Source organism: Euphorbia lathyris, chromosome 8 (assembly GCF_963576675.1).
Source record: "Euphorbia lathyris chromosome 8, ddEupLath1.1, whole genome shotgun sequence".
Taxonomy (NCBI): Eukaryota; Viridiplantae; Streptophyta; class Magnoliopsida; order Malpighiales; family Euphorbiaceae; genus Euphorbia; species Euphorbia lathyris.
In genome coordinates, this window is record NC_088917.1 from 21,243,382 (window position 1) to 21,263,516 (window position 20,135).

Consider the following 20,135-nt stretch of genomic DNA (forward strand, 5'->3'; position numbering starts at 1 on the left):
GCCACCGGACGCATATACATCTGCAAATTTGTGCAGCACAATGAAGAAGTTTTTCCTGCATCACCAATCACTGCATCATCACCTTCATCTAGCAACTCGGGGGTAAGCACATCGTGTCAACTACCATCTCTACTCGGCCCGTATCCAGGTAATTTCTCTAATCCCAATCCTATAGTATCTACTTCTAACTTGGTTCTATGCTCCCAACCCATCACACCTGTCCACTCTGGACCTCATCCTGGAACCCCAATTACTCCTCCTGACTCCGAAGCAACAAACACTACTCCTTTAGCTCCACCTCAATGTCTGTCGCCAGTGGTCACTGCTGCATCAACACCTGTTCCTCAGAATGATCCTAGCACACCAGTTGATGCTTTGAACATCACCACACCGGAAATACATAATGCAGTACCTCATGAAAAGAACATTATGCCACAAACAGATTCTCCTCCTCTTGAAACTGCACCACCTGCTCCTATTCCAACTGAAAGGCCCAGGCCTCGCAATGCACCGCTGATTGGTCCACAACAACATTATATGCAACTTCGACAGTCGTCTCTTCAGTCAAGAGGAAGGTTTGAGGGACTTTTAGCTACACATCCAAATGGCACAGTGGATCCCACATGCTTCAGTAAAGCCAACAAACAATCAGAATGGCGTACAACAATGTCTGAAGAGATTCAAGCTCTTCTGGACAATGGCACATGGCAACTTGTACCGAGACCACATGATCAGCATGTCATCACCTCCAGGTGGCTCTTTCGTACAAAGAAGAAGTCTGATGGAACCATTGATCGTCACAAAGCTCGCTTGGTAGCACGAGGATTCACTCAAAAAGCTGGGATTGACTACAAAGAAACATTCAGTCCAGTAATCAAAGCTACAACCATTAGGTCTGTATTTGCCATTGCAGCAGCAAACAACTGGTTCATCAATCAGTTGGATGTCTCCAACGCATTTCTTCATGGAAACTTATCAGAGACGATATATATGGAACAACCGCAGGGTTTTCGGGACAGTGACCGACCAGATCATGTCTGTCTTCTCAAAAAGAGTCTCTATGGATTAAAGCAAGCACCGCGAGAATGGTTCACTCGCCTTCGAACATTCCTCCCCTCCCTTGGGTACAAAATGTCACAGGCTGACAACTCTTTGTTCATCAGACGCACCGACACTGAAAAGACTTACATTCTGTGCTATGTTGATGATATACTCATAACAGGGAACCACCCTGCACACATCACCAACACTATTGCAGCCATCGAACATGAGTTTCCCATTCGCAATCTTGGCAAGGCAGAATACTTTCTCGGAATTGAGATCAGATATGAGAAGGATGACATACACATGTGCCAGGCCAAGTATGTGGCTGACATCCTAGACAGAGTGAAGATGATCGACTCCAAGCCCACACTAACGCCCATGGCCACCACGCCAACACTTTCAAAGGAGCTAGGCACCAACTTAACCTCTGGAGATGAATATCGAAGCATTGTGGGGGCACTTCAATACTTAACATTCACTCGTCCTGACATTGCATTTGCAGTTAACAAATTATGTCAGTTTCTGCACTGTCCGACTGATGAGCACTGGAAAGGAGTTAAGAGGGTCTTACGCTATATTCAAGGCACATCAGACTTTGGCATAGTCATGTCCACCAAACCAATACAGCACATTCATTGTTACTCAGATAGTGATTGGGGAGGGTGTCCTGATGATCGACGATCCACGGGTGCCTTTTGTGTTTACCTTGGATCCAGCATTGTATCGTGGCAGACCCGCAAGCAACCCACAATAGCCAGATCCTCAACGGAAAGTGAATACAAGACAGTGGCAAATGCCACAGCAGAACTACTATGGTTCAAATCTCTTCTCTCGGATCTCGGATTTCCATTACCCACCCCGGTTCAGTTATGGTGTGACAATGTTGGAGCAATTTATCTCACCTCAAATCCAGTGTTTCATGCTCGCACGAAACACATTGAGCTAGACTATCATTTTGTTCGTGAACAAGTTCACAGAGGATTTCTCAGTGTCAGATTTATTCCAACCGATGATCAGGTTGCAGACATACTCACCAAGCCGCTAGCTCCGGCTCGCTTCACGATGCTACGCTCTCGCCTCTTTGTTCGTGCCCGCCATCGGCTTGAGGGGGGTGTTAGAGATAATATTCCTATTATCTCTGTAAATAGATTCCTATCTAGTTAGAGTTTCATTTCTGTCTATATTCCTAGCTAGGTAGAGTTTCAATACGACTATACTTATGTATTGTATTCCTATATAAACTACTATTGGCTCACTATAAATACAAGGCCTCTGAACCAGAATCATTAAGGTGATTCAAACCATTAATTGTGTTATTACTTATCTCTCTCTATCTCCATAACCTTCCCTATATCAAATCATTCATTCAACAACGGTATCATGTCATAAAATTAGTGGGGACAGGAAGCGGACACTCAATTAGGTACAACACATTTTCTTCCCAATTTGGATTAGAATTAGTCCTAAGGCTTGTGGAAAAAAATGGTATGCGTACGGTATGGTTTGGGTTGTTGAATTGAAGGTGTGAAATTCAATTCAATTGGAATTCAATGCATGTAGAATTTCTCTCCAGTCAAATTCAGAAAACTCCCACTACTTTTTATTTCTTTTAACATGATCCTCGTGTTCCTTCTAACTACCAATTATTATTATTTCCACTTAAATTTTTATAATAACCGAATTATTTATTCATAACCAATAATCACCTACACCTAGTGTACTCCGCTATTAAATATTAGAAAAACCAAAATCTCTAAATCAAAAATCCAATTATAATCTAACACGTCACCAATATTACGTAGTCCCGAAGCAGTTGATTCCGTCACACCGATTCGGATCGCCAATACCAGATCAGTGAGGAAATGGGTTTTCACATTATTTAGAAGTTGATGTCAGTAAACTCCATTAATGGTTCTTCGCTATAAATTGAATGAAGAGATGAAACTAGCATAATCTCTTGTTTTTCTGTTTCCTGTGATCGCCTTCTTCTTCTGCTGTTGTTCTTTACAAGACGGTGATAAACTGTGAGAAAGGTTTCATTATCTCAAAAGAGGAGCCATGGCGAAGCCTCTAGTCACCTTGGAGGTTGGAAACGACGGCGTTGCTGTCATTTCCATGTCCAATCCTCCCGTTAACGCGTTAGCTGTTCCGAGTAAACACACCGAACTCTCCTTCATTTCTTCTTTTTTAATTGGTGAAATTTCACTGGTATTGAATGGAATAAAATGATTATGCATGTATATGAATTCACTGATTGAACATATGCTCCAATTTCCAAACATTATAAGTTTCTATCTCTGTACAGCATGCAATGTTTCATTGTTTATCATTTTAGTCTGATCCGATTCCCGTGTTTGGCGGCGCAGTTATTTTGGGGCTCAATGAGAAGTTCCTTGAGGCCACGCGAAGAGATGACGTTCAGGCTATTGTTTTGACTGGTGAATTTCTACTTTTGAATTGCTTTTCAATAGTTCATAATTTATTTATTTAGCGAGACTATGCAGTAGGGTAGACAGGGCGTTAACTTGATTTATCTTGAAATAGAATTGTGTAGAGTGGTAATCGAAGATTTATTTTGGCATTGTGCTGTAATAATTGAACTTATTTTTGCTCTTTCTTTGGCGTTTTGCTTACGATAGAGTTTAAATCTTTTTTTTTTTCTATTGATGAAGGCAAGAATGGGAGGTTTTCGGGTGGTTTTGATATCAGTGTTATGCAGAAGGTTCACCGGACTGGTATGAATTGATTGATTTGTTGCCCCATCTGTAGTACTAGTCAATTTTCTGGTAGTTTAGAAGTTCATTTTGGACTTGATTTTTGAAGTTGATAACTGTTATCTGTGATTTGATTTTCGCAGGGGATGCATCGATTATTCCTGATGTATCTGTTGATCTTGTGGTCAACGCAATTGAAGGTATTTGCCCTAGGTCTAACCTGTTATCAGGATTTGTAGATCTTTCTTTTTTTTCCTAGAAAGCTTTAGGTATCACTAAGCTCTAGCCTATAATGAGTTCTTTTCTTTTCTTTCTTTTTTTCGTTCTAAAAAGAATCTGCTATTTCATAAAACGCAGATTGCAAAAAGCCTGTTGTTGCTGCTGTTGAAGGTCTAGCTCTTGGAGGCGGTTTGGAACTGGCAATGGTTGGTGTTCTCCACCAAGCAGCGGGTCCCTAGTGGTTTCATTTTGATTGTCATAACCTTTTCTCTTTGCATGGCTGCTCATTGCAATTATTCTTGTCACAGGGATGCCATGCACGTGTTGTTGCACCTAAAACTCAACTTGGGTTGCCTGAGTTGACACTTGGAGTAATCCCTGGATTTGGAGGTATAAATGTTTTCATTTAAATGTTGTATGAACAAGCACAAAGGCACAAAGCGAGACATTTCATTGCAGTTGTTAATTTTGTATATTTGAGCTTGCAATTGTGGACTTAATTGTAAATACTTTATTATCTGAAGGTACACAACGTCTTCCAAGGCTTGTAGGGCTGTCCAAGGCTGTCGAAATGATGCTGGTAAACCCTCTACCTGTTAAGTTTTATGATGTTTGGAAAATGAAGGCTACCTTACATGTTCTTTTTCTTGTGGGCGTAGTCTATAATATCGTTTTTTAACATTTAGGTTCCCTCCTCTTGAAATTCACATGGATTATGATAATGCTGATAATGCTTTTCATAGGTCAATATTTTGCAACAACATGATTTAATCTTATTATAGTTATATTTTCTAATCTTTTGCAGTCATCCAAACCAATCATGTCTGAAGAAGGCAAGAAGCTGGGACTTGTTGATGTTATTGTGCCTTCTCAAGAACTGCTGAAAGTATCTCGACAATGGGCTTTAGAAATTAAAGAGAGACGCAAACCATGGGTGCGTTCTCTTCACAGCACAGACAAGCTTAATTCGCTTTCTGAATCACACGAGCTATTGAAAGCTGCTAGACAACATGCCAAGAAGACTGCTCCAAATATGCCCCAGCACCTGGCATGCCTTGATGTGATTGAGGAAGGCATTGTTCATGGAGGGTATAATGGAGTACTGAAGGTATTTCCAAGCTTTTCACATGCCATTTTATTAATATGGTCAATAATCTTCCAAATTAAAATGTCCATTCCATTTTCCGTTATCCATGATTTGTTTCCTCTGGAAATAGATGCTACATATTGTGTTGGAGGTGTTAATGCGCGCTGTTGGAGTTTGTTTGGGAGTCTCGTGCTTAATCCTATGTGGGCATGCATATATGGTTGCAGAACATTCTTTGTCATGCTATTTCTCTTCTTATACTTGCTAATTGACATATTGTTTGCAGGAAGCAAAAGTATTCAAGGAGTTAGTAGCATCAGACACATGCAAAGGTCTTATTCATGTCTTTTTTGCCCAACGTACAACATCAAAGGTACAGGGTCTCTTATATTGGCTTTGAATTAATTTATGTGCAGGCTTTTGTTGGTAATCTTAAAGTCATAGAAATGTCACAACCCATCCCCAACAGGAATAGGATTATTCCCGATACAACATACAACTACTGTATATAAAGAATAAATTTCTCATAATGAATATCCCAAATTTTCTTACAATCTGAAAAGCAAAAGATCAAAACACAAAAATGATTATTCACTTCTTCATTTCAGCTAGCAGCTACCTCTCTCTAGAAAATGATGTTCTGGTTGTTTGAAATTCTAGTTAACCTAGACATCCATACCTTTCAAGCTGTATCATTTATCCATTTTCATTTCAAATAATTTCCAGAAAATTCTTGAATTTTCTTGGTACTAGTGTTAGGCGTTTTGACCTTTGTGCACAAAAACTTAAATATCTCACTCTACAAATGTGATATTGACAAGCTGTAAAATTTTACATATGTATCTTTACAACCATATATTGATAGAAATTAGAATTTCAATTCTTCTTCAGGCATTCCCAGTAAATGACTAAAGTCTGGATGGAGAAACTCTGCTTTAATGCTTACTATCACTTGCATTAGCAATTATATAATCAATAATTCAATAAGAAAATAAAAATCGATCAAAGTGGTAGGAGTAATCATACTCAGAACTCTTAATTATCAGGAAATTTTGACTCTACCATCTTGAGGTTAACATCTTAATTCAATTGATTCAACACCCTTAACTAGACAAGCAAAATTGAAAACTCTTAACTGTACATTATTACCTTGGTTTATTGCTGAGATGTCTCCCTTTCTTTCTCATAAATCCAGCAGCGTTTTGGATGATGTTGATGGAATTTTCCATTTAAAACTACATGCAAAGAGCTTGTTCTCATGAGTCTTCCAATCCTCATAACCTTCTAGATATGCGCCTTCTATGCCCAGAAACTTTTCAATCAATTTTTCAGAACTCCTATTTCTTCAATGATGAATAGAAAACACACGCTTCCAATTCTTTATTTGAGAAACAAACCCTCTAAATATTTTTCTCCTTCATGCATTGCTTGCTTTACCTTTTCTTCTTCACTTCTCTCCTTATGCCTTTGCTTATAACCCACATGATCTAATCAGAAAGCCTTAAGGTTCTGTGAATTTCTAGACGAACAAGCCTAGAGTCCTGCATTTTTCTTTTCTTCTCAAATCGTCACTCAAGCAAATTGCTAACCTAGAATATGAGAAATTATGATTAGCATATAACGTTTGATTCATGTCTTTTTTTCCACTCTACTAAGCCCAGCACTATAGCTCTCTCTCTCTCTCTCTCTCTCTCACTCACTCACTCACTCACGTACACACACACACACACACACACATGTCTCTCTCCCTTTCCATATATTTCTTTTAGTAAGGGGCAAAAAACATTAGAGAAGAGAGGAGAAATGTTCCAGAATAGTCTACAGAGAAAAATCTCACCTGTTTTATACACATTACAATGTAAGAAATCATAATAATTCACAATATATCACCCAATTACTTCACTAAATATAAAATATGTATATATTTGTAATTTATGTTTTCTCCAATTTGATCCTCTCAGATTATAGTGTTGCCAGAAAATATTGTTTCTTTTAAATATTATTCCTTAAACTATTATTTTCTGTTAATATATATACCTTTTTGAGGTATGGATGTAACATAGAACTTCTTATTTTACAAAAACCTAGAAATGGATAACATGCACGTTTGTTTTGGATAGCCTAAAAGGAGGTTTTGATTTGCTTTCCTATGTTTTACTGTTTAGTTGGATTTATTTATTTTGACGTATAAGTTATGAAATCCCTTCCTGTCTCTGAATTCCTGGTTCTATTATTGTTTTCCTACGAAATTTGGAATCTTTGTAGGCATTGTGAGAATATAAACACCGCGAGCATATGCAGTATCTTTCTAAGCTCTATCCCTGTATAGTATAGAAGAACTTGCAAAGCATTCCGATAGTTTTTGATGATCTTTTATAGAAGTTAACATCCGAAAGTCTAGTTCTCATCGTTCTTGTTCTTGTTTGGCATGAGTCTGGCTGAAATTTCATATTGTTAGCAGTTCTTTTCTTTTTTTGTTAGAAAATGATCAGAATGTGTTTGCTATTTGCACAGGGTAATCAGCTAATATTGCTTATTTTCCTTCTTTGGTCTCATTTCTTTCTTTTAAATTTATGTAGGTGCCTAATGTCACTGATCTTGGACTCAAACCTAGGAAAGTGACAAAGGTTGCTGTTATTGGTGGAGGTTTAATGGGTTCTGGCATAGCTACAGCTCTTCTTTTGAGCAACACTTATGTCATTCTTAAAGAAATCAACTCTGAATATCTTCTGAAAGGAATAAAGATGATCGAAGGTATTTAAGGTTTTACAGTGCATAAGATTCAGCTGTACTGTCATGATATTGAAAATTAACTTATTAACTTAGTGAAATTCAATTTGATAAGGACAATTGCTCGAGAAAACAATCTCATAGGCTATTTGCAAAAAATTGGTTATGGAATTTCAGATTATGTTAGGATTTGAGCCAACACTTGTTTCAATTGTTGGTTATAGTATTGATAGATAAAATAATTTCCAAAACTATCAGAATTTACTCTTTAACTTCACTGTTGCATCTGTTTCCATGTTGGACTTGCTAGTAATTAATTATTCACTATGACAGCTAATGTTCACAGCTTAGTAAAAAGAGGAAAGTTGGCAGGCGATAAAGCTGACAAAGTGCTTTCAATGCTCAATGGAGCGTTGGACTATGCAGAACTCCGAGATGTGGACATGGTCATAGAGGTGTGAAGTTCTTTAATTGTTATTTTTGTTTGGTCAGTGTGATTCGTGTTTACTTATAATTCCATTTTCTCCTCAGTATATTTCTTGATGATGTGGAGATAAACCCCTAAACTTTTATCCTATATTGAAAGTGGTTTGATAGAGTTTCTGCAATTAACAGGCAGTTATTGAAAATGTTCCTCTGAAACAAAAAATCTTTAGTGAAATTGAGAAGATCTGTTCTCCACACTGCATTTTGGCAACAAATACGTCCACTATTGACCTTAATCTAGTTGGAGAAAAGACGAGTGCACAAGATCGCATCATAGGAGCACATTTTTTCAGGTTGGTTTTCTTTCCCTCCTTCTTGCTTTACACTTGTATCATTAGTACAAGCATTCAAATTGAACTTGGATCCCTAAATTGATGAAGCCATTTAAAATTTCTGTCCTGGGGATGTTTTAATTGATATTCTCAATACTGAAATTGTACCTCAATCATATTACATATCTTCTTCTGAAAAATCCAACAATTTGTTTTCATGCAAAAGATATGCTTGTCTATATTATTATCTTTTCTTCACAAGAACTTTTGTCATTGATTTTAGTGTGGTACTTGTTCCATAGTTGCTAAGAAAAGAATTGAAGTTTCTTCACATTTCTATGATCACGAATCACTCTGTTTATATACTCATGTGGTTCCCATCTTTTTCTAATACGGCTCATTTATGGACAGTCCTGCTCACATAATGCCTCTTCTGGAGATTGTACGTACAGACAAGACCTCTCCGCAAGCAATTCTTGATCTCATGGCTATTGGAAAATCTATGCAAAAAGTCCCTGTTGTGGTGGGTAACTGCACTGGTTTTGCAGTCAATCGCACTTTTTTCCCATATAACCAAGGTGCACATATTCTGGTCAATTTGGGCGTGGACTTGTTCAGGATCGACAGAGTGATTGCAAATTTTGGGCTCCCTATGGGTCCTTTCCAGTAATGCTCTTTTCATAACGTTTTAGTATTTACTTCATATTTTTCTGATGTGCATATATGGGACAAAAGAGTCAATTTGGCCTTTCAACTTGGCTCTCGGGGTCTTATTTGTTCCAAGATGATCTTTGGGAATAAACAGCATGGTATTTTTTTTTTTGTCAAATTGGCCCAAAATGGCACATGTTAGCATCAGAAATGCTAAGAACCATATTCTGACACGTTTCACTCTAGAGACTAATTTGAAAAAAAATGTTGAGTTGTGGGCTAAATTGATACCCGAGATTTCTTTTGGATCCAACTGATTCTGCAAGCCAAGTCAAAGGCCAAATTAACCATCCTGCATATATGCATTTTCAGTCAATTTCATCCCCTTTTTTCCCCGTAATTTAGCATACTCAATTTTCCTGTAGGAACAAACATTATTGAAATATAGTAATCGATGTAGTAATCAGATTTAATTCTTATCTGCATGTGGTCTGCATGAAGTAATATTTGTCTTTAAGCGTATCCATTCTCTCAGCTGGCAATGCAATGCTCGTACTCTGGTTCATGCAGTCTACTATAATATTTTACCCCTAACCGTTCAATCCCTATGGTTACTTGCAGGCTTCAGGATTTGGCTGGATATGGAGTTGCTCTTGCAGTAGGAAAAGAATTTGCTAATGCATTCCCTGACCGCACATTCAAGTCTCCATTGGTTGAACTCTTAATTAAAAGTGGACGAAATGGTATGACATTGTAATTACATTTAAACAACATTTGCCAGGAGGCTGATTGTTAATTTTAAATTTCATGAGCATACTGCTGTCTTCATTTCAGGTAAAAACAACGGGAAAGGATACTACATTTATGAGAAGGGAAGCAAGCCAAAACCTGATCCTTCAGTTATGCCAATCATTGAGGAGTCAAGGCGGCTTACGAATCTTATGCCTGATGGAAAGGTACCTTACTATGCAATTATAAACAATAATGTCTCTGCATGATGCTGTTGTTCGTCAAAATGAAATTTATGGGCACACGGTAGAAAGTATATCCGGGACACGTTATAGCTGCCTTAATGCAGCTTTGTTGAATTACCTCCTAACTAATTTCTTTCTCCGGCAGCCTATCAATATTACTGACCAAGAGATAGTGGAGATGATCCTTTTCCCAATAGTGAATGAAGCATGCCGTGTTCTGGATGAGGGAGTGGTAGTTAGAGCTTCAGATCTTGACATTGCATCTGTTCTCGGGATGAGTTTCCCATCTTATCGGTGAGTACTTTTGTTGCAGGCATTTTACAGTTAAACAAGGTTTCCTCTCCTTATCCAAAATATATTTAACTCAAGTCATTAAACTATTTAACCCAAAAGCTTAAGCTCATAGGTAAACCCAAGAACAAGACTTATTTCTCTTACAATTACTAATGGCAATCATTCTTCGTGCGACAGTGGCGGCATTGTTTTCTGGGCGGACATGGTTGGTCCTAAACATGTATATACAAGTCTGAAGAAATGGTCTACGATATATGGCAACTTCTATAAACCATCAAATTTCTTGGAAGAAAGAGCATTGAAGGGCATGTCACTGGTAAGAGCACCATACCTTAAAAGCAAATTATAGGCCAATAATCAATATTCCCTCATTTATTTAGCTCTATTAACTAAATCTCCTTCCGCTTTTTATTACGAGTTTTAAGGTTTGCCATTAGGATTAAGAATGCATAATATTCACCTTTTAAAACCTTGCTTCAAATTTGAGAAAGAAGGGCAAAAAAATGCATAGATAGTAAACATCGTAAAAAAGAAATAGTTTGATAAAGCTTAAACGTCATATAATTAAAACCGGAGGAAGTAGTAATTAATTCCGCATTACTCTGTATATTGATGAAAATGATTTGACATTCTTCGTTTATGCAGAGCGCCCCGATCTCATCCTCAGCATCAAGATCGCGCATGTAGAGTGCAATTCTACATTTAACTTACAGATAACAAACAATTATATCAGATTCAGCATAATAAAAGTTGTGCTTGGTTCCTTTTTTCAGTAAATTGAAAAGCAAATAGCATTTTGATTTGGAAATTCTATAGGAAATAGTAGTTTTTGATCTGAAATTTCTTAATTGTTCAGATTACCATGTTCTTGGAACAATTTTCCAATGCCAAAGTCGGGCCTTTTTTTTCTAAATACATAAAGAGTTTGTAATGTTATGTTTTATTTTTGGCAAAAAAAAAAAAAAGAAAAGAAAAAAACAAACAAACAAACATAAGTTGTTATTCCACATTGATTTCGTTATGAATCCGACCATATTTAACTTTTCTATCGAGTTTGGATCACACAACGTTAAGGTGACTCAGCCTGCTGAGGTAGATATTTTTGTAATTTTAGTGATGAAAGTGTATTGTATTACAATTCATATCAATTACAGAATCCTACATATCTATATATACAAAGGTGATGTATGGGCAAAGACATGGGCACATGTATGGGTATTGAGCATGGGTTGTCTGTACCTTATCTTCTACTGTCTTGAATACAGTACCCTATCCTCTACTGTCTTGAATACAGTAATAATATTGAATTCTGTAACACTCCCCCTCAAGCTGGAGCACAGATATTTATCATGCCCAGCTTGTTACAAATATAGTTTACCCGAACCCCATTTAAGGCTTTAGTAAAAATATCTCCAAGTTGCTCATCCGTCCTGACATAGCATGTAGAGATAATATTTTGTTCCAGTTTTTCACGGACAAAGTGACAATCTATTTCAATATGCTTGGTTCGTTCATGAAATACTGGATTAAAAGCAATATGAAGCGTGGCTTGGTTGTCACACCATAGTTTTGCTGGAGTATTGACTTTGAATCCAAGTTCAGATAGAAGGTGGTGAATCCACATAATTTCACCAACTGATTGGGACATGGCTCGATATTCGGATTCGGCACTAGAGCGAGATACGACATGCTGATTCTTGCTCTTCCACGAAACTAAGTTTCCTCCAACAAAAACACAATAGCTTGTAGTGGATTTCCGATTTTCCTTATCTCCTGCCCAATCTGCATCGAAGAAACATTCAATCTGTGTATGGCCATGATTCGTATAAAATATTCCTCGTCCAGGTGCTCCTTTCAAGTAACATAAGATCTGTTCTAGTGCAATCCAGTGATCAACAGTGGGAGAAGACATAAACTGGCTAACAACACTGGCAGAATATGTTATATCAGGTCTAGTCACTGTAAGATAGTTCAGTTTTCCCACCAACCTTCTATATCTACCAGGATCTTCAAATGGCTCTCCTTTTGATGTGGGATGCGAATTCGGAGTCATGGGCGCACTGCAAGGCTTAGCTCCAGATTTTCCTGTTTCTGACAACAGATCAAGAACATATTTTCTTTGAGATAGGAAGATTCCTTTTTTACTTCTTGATACTTCAATTCCCAAGAAATATTTTAGAGCTCCCAGATCCTTGGTATGAATTGGCCATGGAGAAATGTTTTTAGAGATGAAATGCCTGAAAGATCACTTCCTGTAATGACAATATCGTCTACATAGACGACAAGGAGAATGATACCTGATGCAGAGTGTTTATAGAAAACAGAGTGATCGCACTTGCACTTCTTCATCCCAAACTTGTCAATTGCTTGACTAAACTTCCCAAACCACGCTCGAGGACTCTGTTTTAGGCCATATAGAGATTTACGAAGACAACAAACCTTGTCGTACTCCCCCTGAGCAACAAACCTTGGTGGTTGCTCCATATAGACTTCTTCTTGAAGATCCCCATGTAAGAACGCATTTTTGATATCCAATTGATGCAAGGGCCAATTAGAGCAGGCCGCCAGTGAGATGAAGAGCCGAATGGAGGCTATTTTAGCTACTAGAGAGAACGTATCAAAGTAATCGACCCCATAGGTCTGAGCATACCCCTTTGCTATAAGACGCGCTTTTAAACGAGCAACTGAGCCATCATAATTAAGTTTAACAACATATACCCATCGACATCCAACCGACTTCGTGCCAGAGGGTAAATCTACCAGATCCCAAGTACCATTAGCATCTAAAGCATTCATTTCATCGATCATAGCATTGCGCCATCCAGGGTGTGATAAGGCCTCCGAGATGGATTTAGGAACAGAAGTAGAGTCAAGTGAAGTAACAAGACAACAGGAACCGAAGGAAAGGTTAGTATAAGAAACAAAAGCTGAAAGAGGGAAGGTGTAGGAACGTTTACCTTTGCGGAGGGCAATAGGAAGAACAATGTCATCTTGACTCGTGGCAGAAGGCGGGTCTGATGCCGGAGCAGATATTGGTACTGGACTAGAAGCAGGAGGATGCTGACGCCGAGAATAGACCTGAACAATGGGTGGTTTAGGCGTTGGTGGGGGCACAGGCGGTGGAGCATGGGAGACTTGATAGACTAACACATTATCATCGTCTGGAGTAGGAAGTAAATCAGAGGATACAGGAAAGAATGGAAGGCGTTCCATAAAGGTGACATCAGAAGATATGAGATACTTATTGAGAGATGGACAAAAACATCGGTACCCTTTTTGAAGACGAGAGTAGCCAACAAAGACACATTTGAGGGCTTTGGGGTCAAGTTTGGTAAGGTGTGGTCGAACATCCCGAACAAAGCAGGTACTCCCAAAATGCGTGGGGAGATAGGAAACAGTGGTTTGTTTGGGAATAGGGTACCATAAGGAGTCTTGCCGTGTAGCACTGTGGAAGGCATTCGATTAATAAGAAAACACGCAGTCAAAACTGCATCAGCCCAAAAGTCTTTAGGAACATGCGTGTGAAATAAAAGAGCTCTGGTTGTTTCAAGGAGGTGACGATTTTTACGTTCAGCTACACCATTCTGAGACGGTGTATCAACACAGGAGGATTGGTGAAGAATACCATTCTGGAGCATGAAAGCTTGAAAGGATCCAGAAAAGTATTCTTTAGCATTATCACTTCTTAAGGTGTGAACGGAAACATTAAATTGAGTTTTAGTTTCAGCACAGAAAGCAGTAAAATGAGTAAATAATTCAGAACGATGTTTCATTAAATATAACCAAGTAGTACGTGAAAAATCATCTACAAAGGTAACAAAATACTTAAAACCAACTTTAGACAGAACAGAACAAGGTCCCCTAACATCAGAATGAACTAATTCAAATGGAAAATTGGACCTTTTATTGACCAGTGGATAGGAAGACACACGATGGTGTTTAGCAAACTAACACGACTCGCAATCTAAAGTAGATAAACTGTGAAATTGAGGAGACAACTGCTTCAAAAGGGGAAGAGATGGGTGTCCTAACCGACAGTGCTCATCAAACGGAGTGGATACAGTGGAGCAAGCAATATGTCTTCTAACATGAGTATCCAACACGTAGAGACCTCGAGATTCTCGTCCACTACCAATAATCTGCTTCGTCAGGAGATCCTGAAACACACAATGACCAGGAAAGAATGAGATAGAGCAGTTTAGGGAACGAGTAAGTTGACTCACGGATATTAAGTTAAAAGCAAAACCAGGTACATTAAGGACAGAGGAAAGAGAAAGTGCAGGAATAGGATTAACAGTGCCCGTGCCCAAGACGAATGAAGTGGTGCCATCAGCTAGCTTGACATGGGAAGGAAAAGTAGGAGAGTAAGACGAGAAATGTTTTGAATTACCTGTCATGTGGTCTGTGGCACCAGAATCAATGACCCATTGGGAGGAGGATGAAAGAAGGCATGTAGTGGTGTTACCTGACTCGGGAAGAGTAGTGATGGACGAAGATGAATGTTGAGCAGCTAATGTTGCTTGGTACGTGGCATACTCGGCTGCAGTAAGGGTGTAGGTTGGATCCGATGCAACATCAGTAGTGGCAACATGAGCAAACCGATTCCTGGAATTTTTGGTTTGTAGTTTCTGACAGGTACGCTTGGTATGACCAGGTTCATGACAATAATAGCACACAACAGAGCGGCTGCCCTCTCTAAAGTGTTTTGCGTCGCGAGTGATACCCTTAGTCGGACCCGTAGGAGAGCGGCCTGACCCATGCTTGTGACTGATAAGAGCACTAGATGCGGGAACAACAGGAGGAGCGAAGATAACAAGATCACTACGTAGAACACGAGTAAGAGCTTCCTGCGAGTCAGGAATGTCAGCACCAGAAAGAATTTGAGAAGTAACACCCTCATATTTTGAGCCAAGTCCACATAAAAATTTGAGAACAAACATTTGGTCTCGTTGAGTTTGTAGGACTTTGATATCAGTACTCAGAGGCACTAACTCTTTCAACTGTTCAAAAATTTGCATAAGTTGCATATAGTAGTTCTGAACTGATTGACCCTGTCGCTCGGTAGTATAAAAAGACTTGTAGATATCATATATGCGTGAGATATTACCTCGACCAGAGTAGACAAATTGTAAGAAATCCATCAATTCTTTGACATACTCACAATGTTGAATCATGCTGACGATACTCGTATCAATGGAATTCTTAATCTGAATGAACAAACGAGCGTCATCCTCTAGCCAATCTTCGTCAGTTGTGTTTGGAGCATCAGATAAGTGACGACTTTTTCGAATACTGCGAAGATAAATTTTGACAGTTTTGGACCAATCAACATAATTCAAGCCAGTCAATTTGTGATCGGTGATTTTCTGAGACACCGGAATAATATTAGTAACAGTAGAATGATGAGTTTCGACTTTCTTTCCGTCTGCCATAACTACTCAATAAATGGAAATTGCACAATGTAAGAACTCCAAATAAGGAACACAGGAACTGCGGAAGTGTAAGAGTTCCACCACACTTCACAAAGTCAGCCAAAATAGAGCACAACCCACTGTATAGTACAATGGAGAGACTAAAAAAAATTGGAATAGGAGAGCAGCAGCAAAAGGAGTAGCACACAGGAACCCTAACTCTGAAAAAGTGCAGGAACCCAACAACTGACCAGAGATGCTGACAGTGGAGGACGGGGCAACGCCGGAAAAGGAAGTCCGACGATGAACGGTCGCCAGATGCGCCTCCACTCGCCGGCGCGTGGGTGACGGGTGGAAGATGGAGGCGGCGCATGAGACACACGCGCGGCTGGTCTGGTGGCCGGAGTTGCACGAAATGGCCGATCGGAGGACGAGTTGTCTGCTAGGGGCGGTGGTGAAGTCGGGAGATGATCAGAAAATAATGCCCTTCCTCAATAGTCTATACGCAGGGATAGAACCAGAGGAAGAAAAAAAAGGACCGGAAAAAAAAGGCAACCAGAACCACTGCTCACAAGGGCAGCTCTGATACCATGTAATTTTAGTGATGAAAGTGTATTGTATTACAATTCATATCAATTACAGAATCCTACATATCTATATATACAAAGGTGATGTATGGGCAAAGACATGGGCACATGTATGGGTATTGAGCATGGTCTGTCTGTACCCTATCTTCTACTATCTTGAATACAATACCCTATCCTCTACTGTCTTGAATACAGTAATAATATTGAATTCTGTAACATGGATAAATGAATAAATATAAGTTCATTGACTAGGAGAGAGAGTAAAAGGGAACAAAGAGTTTTCTTTTCTCTCGATGCGCGATTTTCAGCCTAGTTCTTCTAAGCTTAACTTCTCCAAATCGATTTTTAACAGTTAGAATCTCAAAACCGATGTTCTCTTCTAACACTAAAATCAATTCTTCCACCCAATTGGAACCCTAATTGATTTTGAAGCATTGAAATTGTGAATTACAGAAATCACACTTCTAAATGGAATCGCAATCTGTAAGCTCTAACAATAACAATAGATCAAATCATGGCGTGTTGAGTTGTCGATGTGGTCATCATGTCAAATTATTGATGTGCAAAGGTTAAGGTGTGTTTTTGAATTGAGAATTTTAGATAGGTCAAATTTTCTCAGAGAGAAAATAGAAATAGCTGGATGTTTTATGAAAATGCCTATTTTACTGGTGGACAAAATTGCAAATTAGTAAGATACTTTAGGTATGTTTTTGAATTGAGAATTGGCTTAATGTTTTATGGAAATGTTGTTAGATAGGTCAAATTTTCTCAAAGTAAAAATAGAAGTGGCTGAATGTTTTATGGCAATGCCAGAATTACAGACTAGTAAGATTGAATTAGTGTAAAGAAAAACAGATTAGTATCCATTTGCAAATACAAGCAGATCTTGGAATATTCAAAATTCAAAAGCACTAAAAAATAGAAGCACTATATAAACCGTAGATTCCACTGAAATTTAGTTATGATTAAAACGTGCAACTTACTTTGAATTTATGCTTCTCAATTTGGTTGTGCAAAGGGAGCCATTGCAAGGCATGCCATTGTTTTCTAAAATTTAACTATAGGGTGATGTGATTTTTAAAAATATTTAGCTTATCGATTAATTTAACTATTTATTTTTGTTTTCTTATTATTTTTTTCTTTTTTATTTATCTATTCCTACTTTAAGGTATATTCTATAGAAACATCGTTTACACGTGGATCAACGTCATCATTTGGATTCATAAGATTCAAAGGAGCCGTCCGATTTAGAGAAATGAATATTCCTAAAGATGCGAACGATACCTTTTGACCACGGGGAAGAATCATCATCGTCCGTCCTAGTGACCGTACGATTGAGAAGGAGCATTTGTTGGAACAAGTTAAGTGGGTGCACAAAGGACAATAGATAAGGGCCAGAGTGCACCATCTAACAATGCAGAGGTCTGAAATCCTAAAACCCAATGAAACGAGGACACCTGACAACACGCTTGCTATATGGCAGGATGCACCACCTAACAGTGTCACAGTTTGAACGTGGTAAAACCAACCGAAGGCTGACACGTGTCCGATTAATCATTAGGGCTAACTCCTAGATGATGACCATTACCCTTGGTAGCTACTATAAATATGAAAGGTATATGGTTTATATGATGTAGGTAAAGACAAAAATTATCAATACTTTCATTATCTTTAACCTTCCTTCAACATTTTCTAACTTAAGCATCATAGCGAGTTCGCTGGATGCCGGCCCCTCTTTGATTGGCTATAGTTCCTATCTCAGGTCAAGAAAGAAGGATCTAAAAGATTATTCAGATTTAACGATATCATTGGTGTGGTAAACATGGACTTACTCGTCCTCTTCAAGAACATTGTTTCCCCTACAAAGCTTGCTTAAGGAACGTCATCTACTAGACCTTATGGGCCAATAATTCAAGAGGAGGATATGGCAGAATCTCAACCGGATTCTCAACTGGTCTCTTATGACCAACTCTATGAAGAGCCCATGGATCCGCAGCACCAGCGGCTCCTAGCTGAGATAAGCAGACAATTTAGCCAAAACCTCAACCAAGTTCATCGCGAGATGGACGGCGTTAGAGTTGAACATGCAGCGGAAATGGCAGAGATGAGGGAAAAGCTAAGAGTGGAAGAGGATGCTATATGACATGCCAGCCGTGAAAACACTTGTGCCAAAGTTCACAATCCCCTCAGACCGGCAACATAGTACGAAATAAACCCATCACCTTAGAGACATTGATCCAGGATACGCAGTCCATCAGTTCGAAGGGCAGGTAATGGTGCACGCAACAAGCCTATACTCAGGTTCCAAGGTGACCATTACATGGACTTTCAAAATAGATTCCTTGACAAAGAGAAGAGCTAAAGAGAGTGCGATGGCGGGAGCCCATGCATCATTCTCGAGAAAGAGCTGTTGAGGATGCTGACGAGCCTTAAAGGTGTCGACCATTCCGAGAGCGGTTTGAAGAGAAGCAAAAGCCATAGGATTATGAAGATGATAGAGCTATCAGCAAACATGATATATAATAGGTCATACGAATGGAGTTGCGGGAGGCTAGAGATGAAACAAAGGCAAAAGTGGGACCTCTAGAGTTAACTTACACGTGCACTCCACTTTCTGCAGAGATCAGGCGTCAGTCGATGCCTAGAGGATTATGTATCTGTACTTTCAAATAATACGGTGGTGTGGTGGACCCAACAACCCTCATGAATAACTTCATGTGAACGATGGAAGTAACAACGACCACTGATGCCACTTTATGCTACCTCTTCCTAACTCCTCAAGGATTCAGCAGCCTTCTGGCATGCGCAGCTCCTCCCAAGATCCATTTGAAGCTTTCAACCAGATGGAAAACTCATTCGCTGATCACTTTGTGACATCTATCCCCGAGGGGGAAATAATGCAAGACCTGAACCAGATGGTCCAGATGGAGGGAGAAATGTTGGTCCGGTTCATCGAGAGATTCCATGCTCCTATCTACATCAAGGAATTTAACATCGGTAATGCAATAGATTCCATGACAGGCAATTGTTGAATTACAGCTTTGCAGCAAAGATTGTCAGCTGGAGGCCTCAAGACTTCAAGGACCTAATGAAGAGAGCTGGGAGTTACACCCGTTGGGATAAGCACAAATCGAATCCCTTGATGAAGATCGACTCGGTCCAACTAACGACCAAAAACCTTCAAGAGGGGAGAAGGAAAGCGAGCATAAACCAAAAGATCAATAGAAGCATCGGGAGAAAAGAGGCAAGCCATTTGCCCTTTTCAACTCGCCTAGGAAAGAGGTGGTGTACTGGGTGGAGAACAATAAGCTACACATTCAGTACCCGCCAAATCTCAAGAAAACCTCAGAAAAAAGTAATGAAAAATTCTATGACTTCCACAAAAGTGAAGGTCACGATACTAAGGCCTACAGGAAGCTGATAGCAGAGTTAGAAAAAATAGCAGAAACTATCAAGCTAGACCTCTTCCCTAAGACATATGGAGGAGGTTCTTGTAGAGAGAAAAAAGATGAAGGGAGAGCGCCAAAATGGGTCATCAACGTCATAGTTGGGGGATCAGACCCCAAGAGAAAGAGAGAGATTGCAACCTTGGATAAGGTGAGAGAGACTCCATCGGATTCTTACTTTGGCAATCTAAAAAACAAACCGGACCAATGGCATGATGAT

The 20,135-nt window shown here is 39.1% G+C and overlaps 1 protein-coding gene across 2 annotated transcripts; it reads left to right on the forward strand.

Moving 5' to 3' along the window:
• The first annotated feature begins 2,838 nt into the window (after positions 1–2,838).
• Positions 2,839–11,407, forward strand: LOC136202647 (peroxisomal fatty acid beta-oxidation multifunctional protein AIM1). 2 transcript variants are annotated; one of them, XM_065993401.1, is made up of 18 exons: positions 2,842–3,196; positions 3,411–3,482; positions 3,717–3,779; positions 3,902–3,958; positions 4,116–4,183; positions 4,286–4,367; positions 4,502–4,557; positions 4,783–5,085; positions 5,351–5,437; positions 7,644–7,818; positions 8,128–8,249; positions 8,410–8,573; positions 8,964–9,218; positions 9,825–9,946; positions 10,038–10,159; positions 10,323–10,471; positions 10,649–10,787; positions 11,117–11,407. In XM_065993401.1, the coding sequence occupies exons 1-18, from the start codon at positions 3,103–3,105 to the stop codon at positions 11,156–11,158; spliced, it is 2,172 nt and encodes a 723-aa protein (XP_065849473.1). In that variant the 5' UTR covers positions 2,842–3,102; the 3' UTR covers positions 11,159–11,407. The 2 variants fall into 2 exon arrangements, with proteins under 2 accessions (XP_065849474.1, XP_065849473.1); XM_065993402.1 differs by lacking the exon at positions 11,117–11,407 and having other exon boundaries at positions 2,839–3,196; positions 10,649–10,835.
• Positions 11,408–20,135: the final 8,728 nt, after the last annotated feature.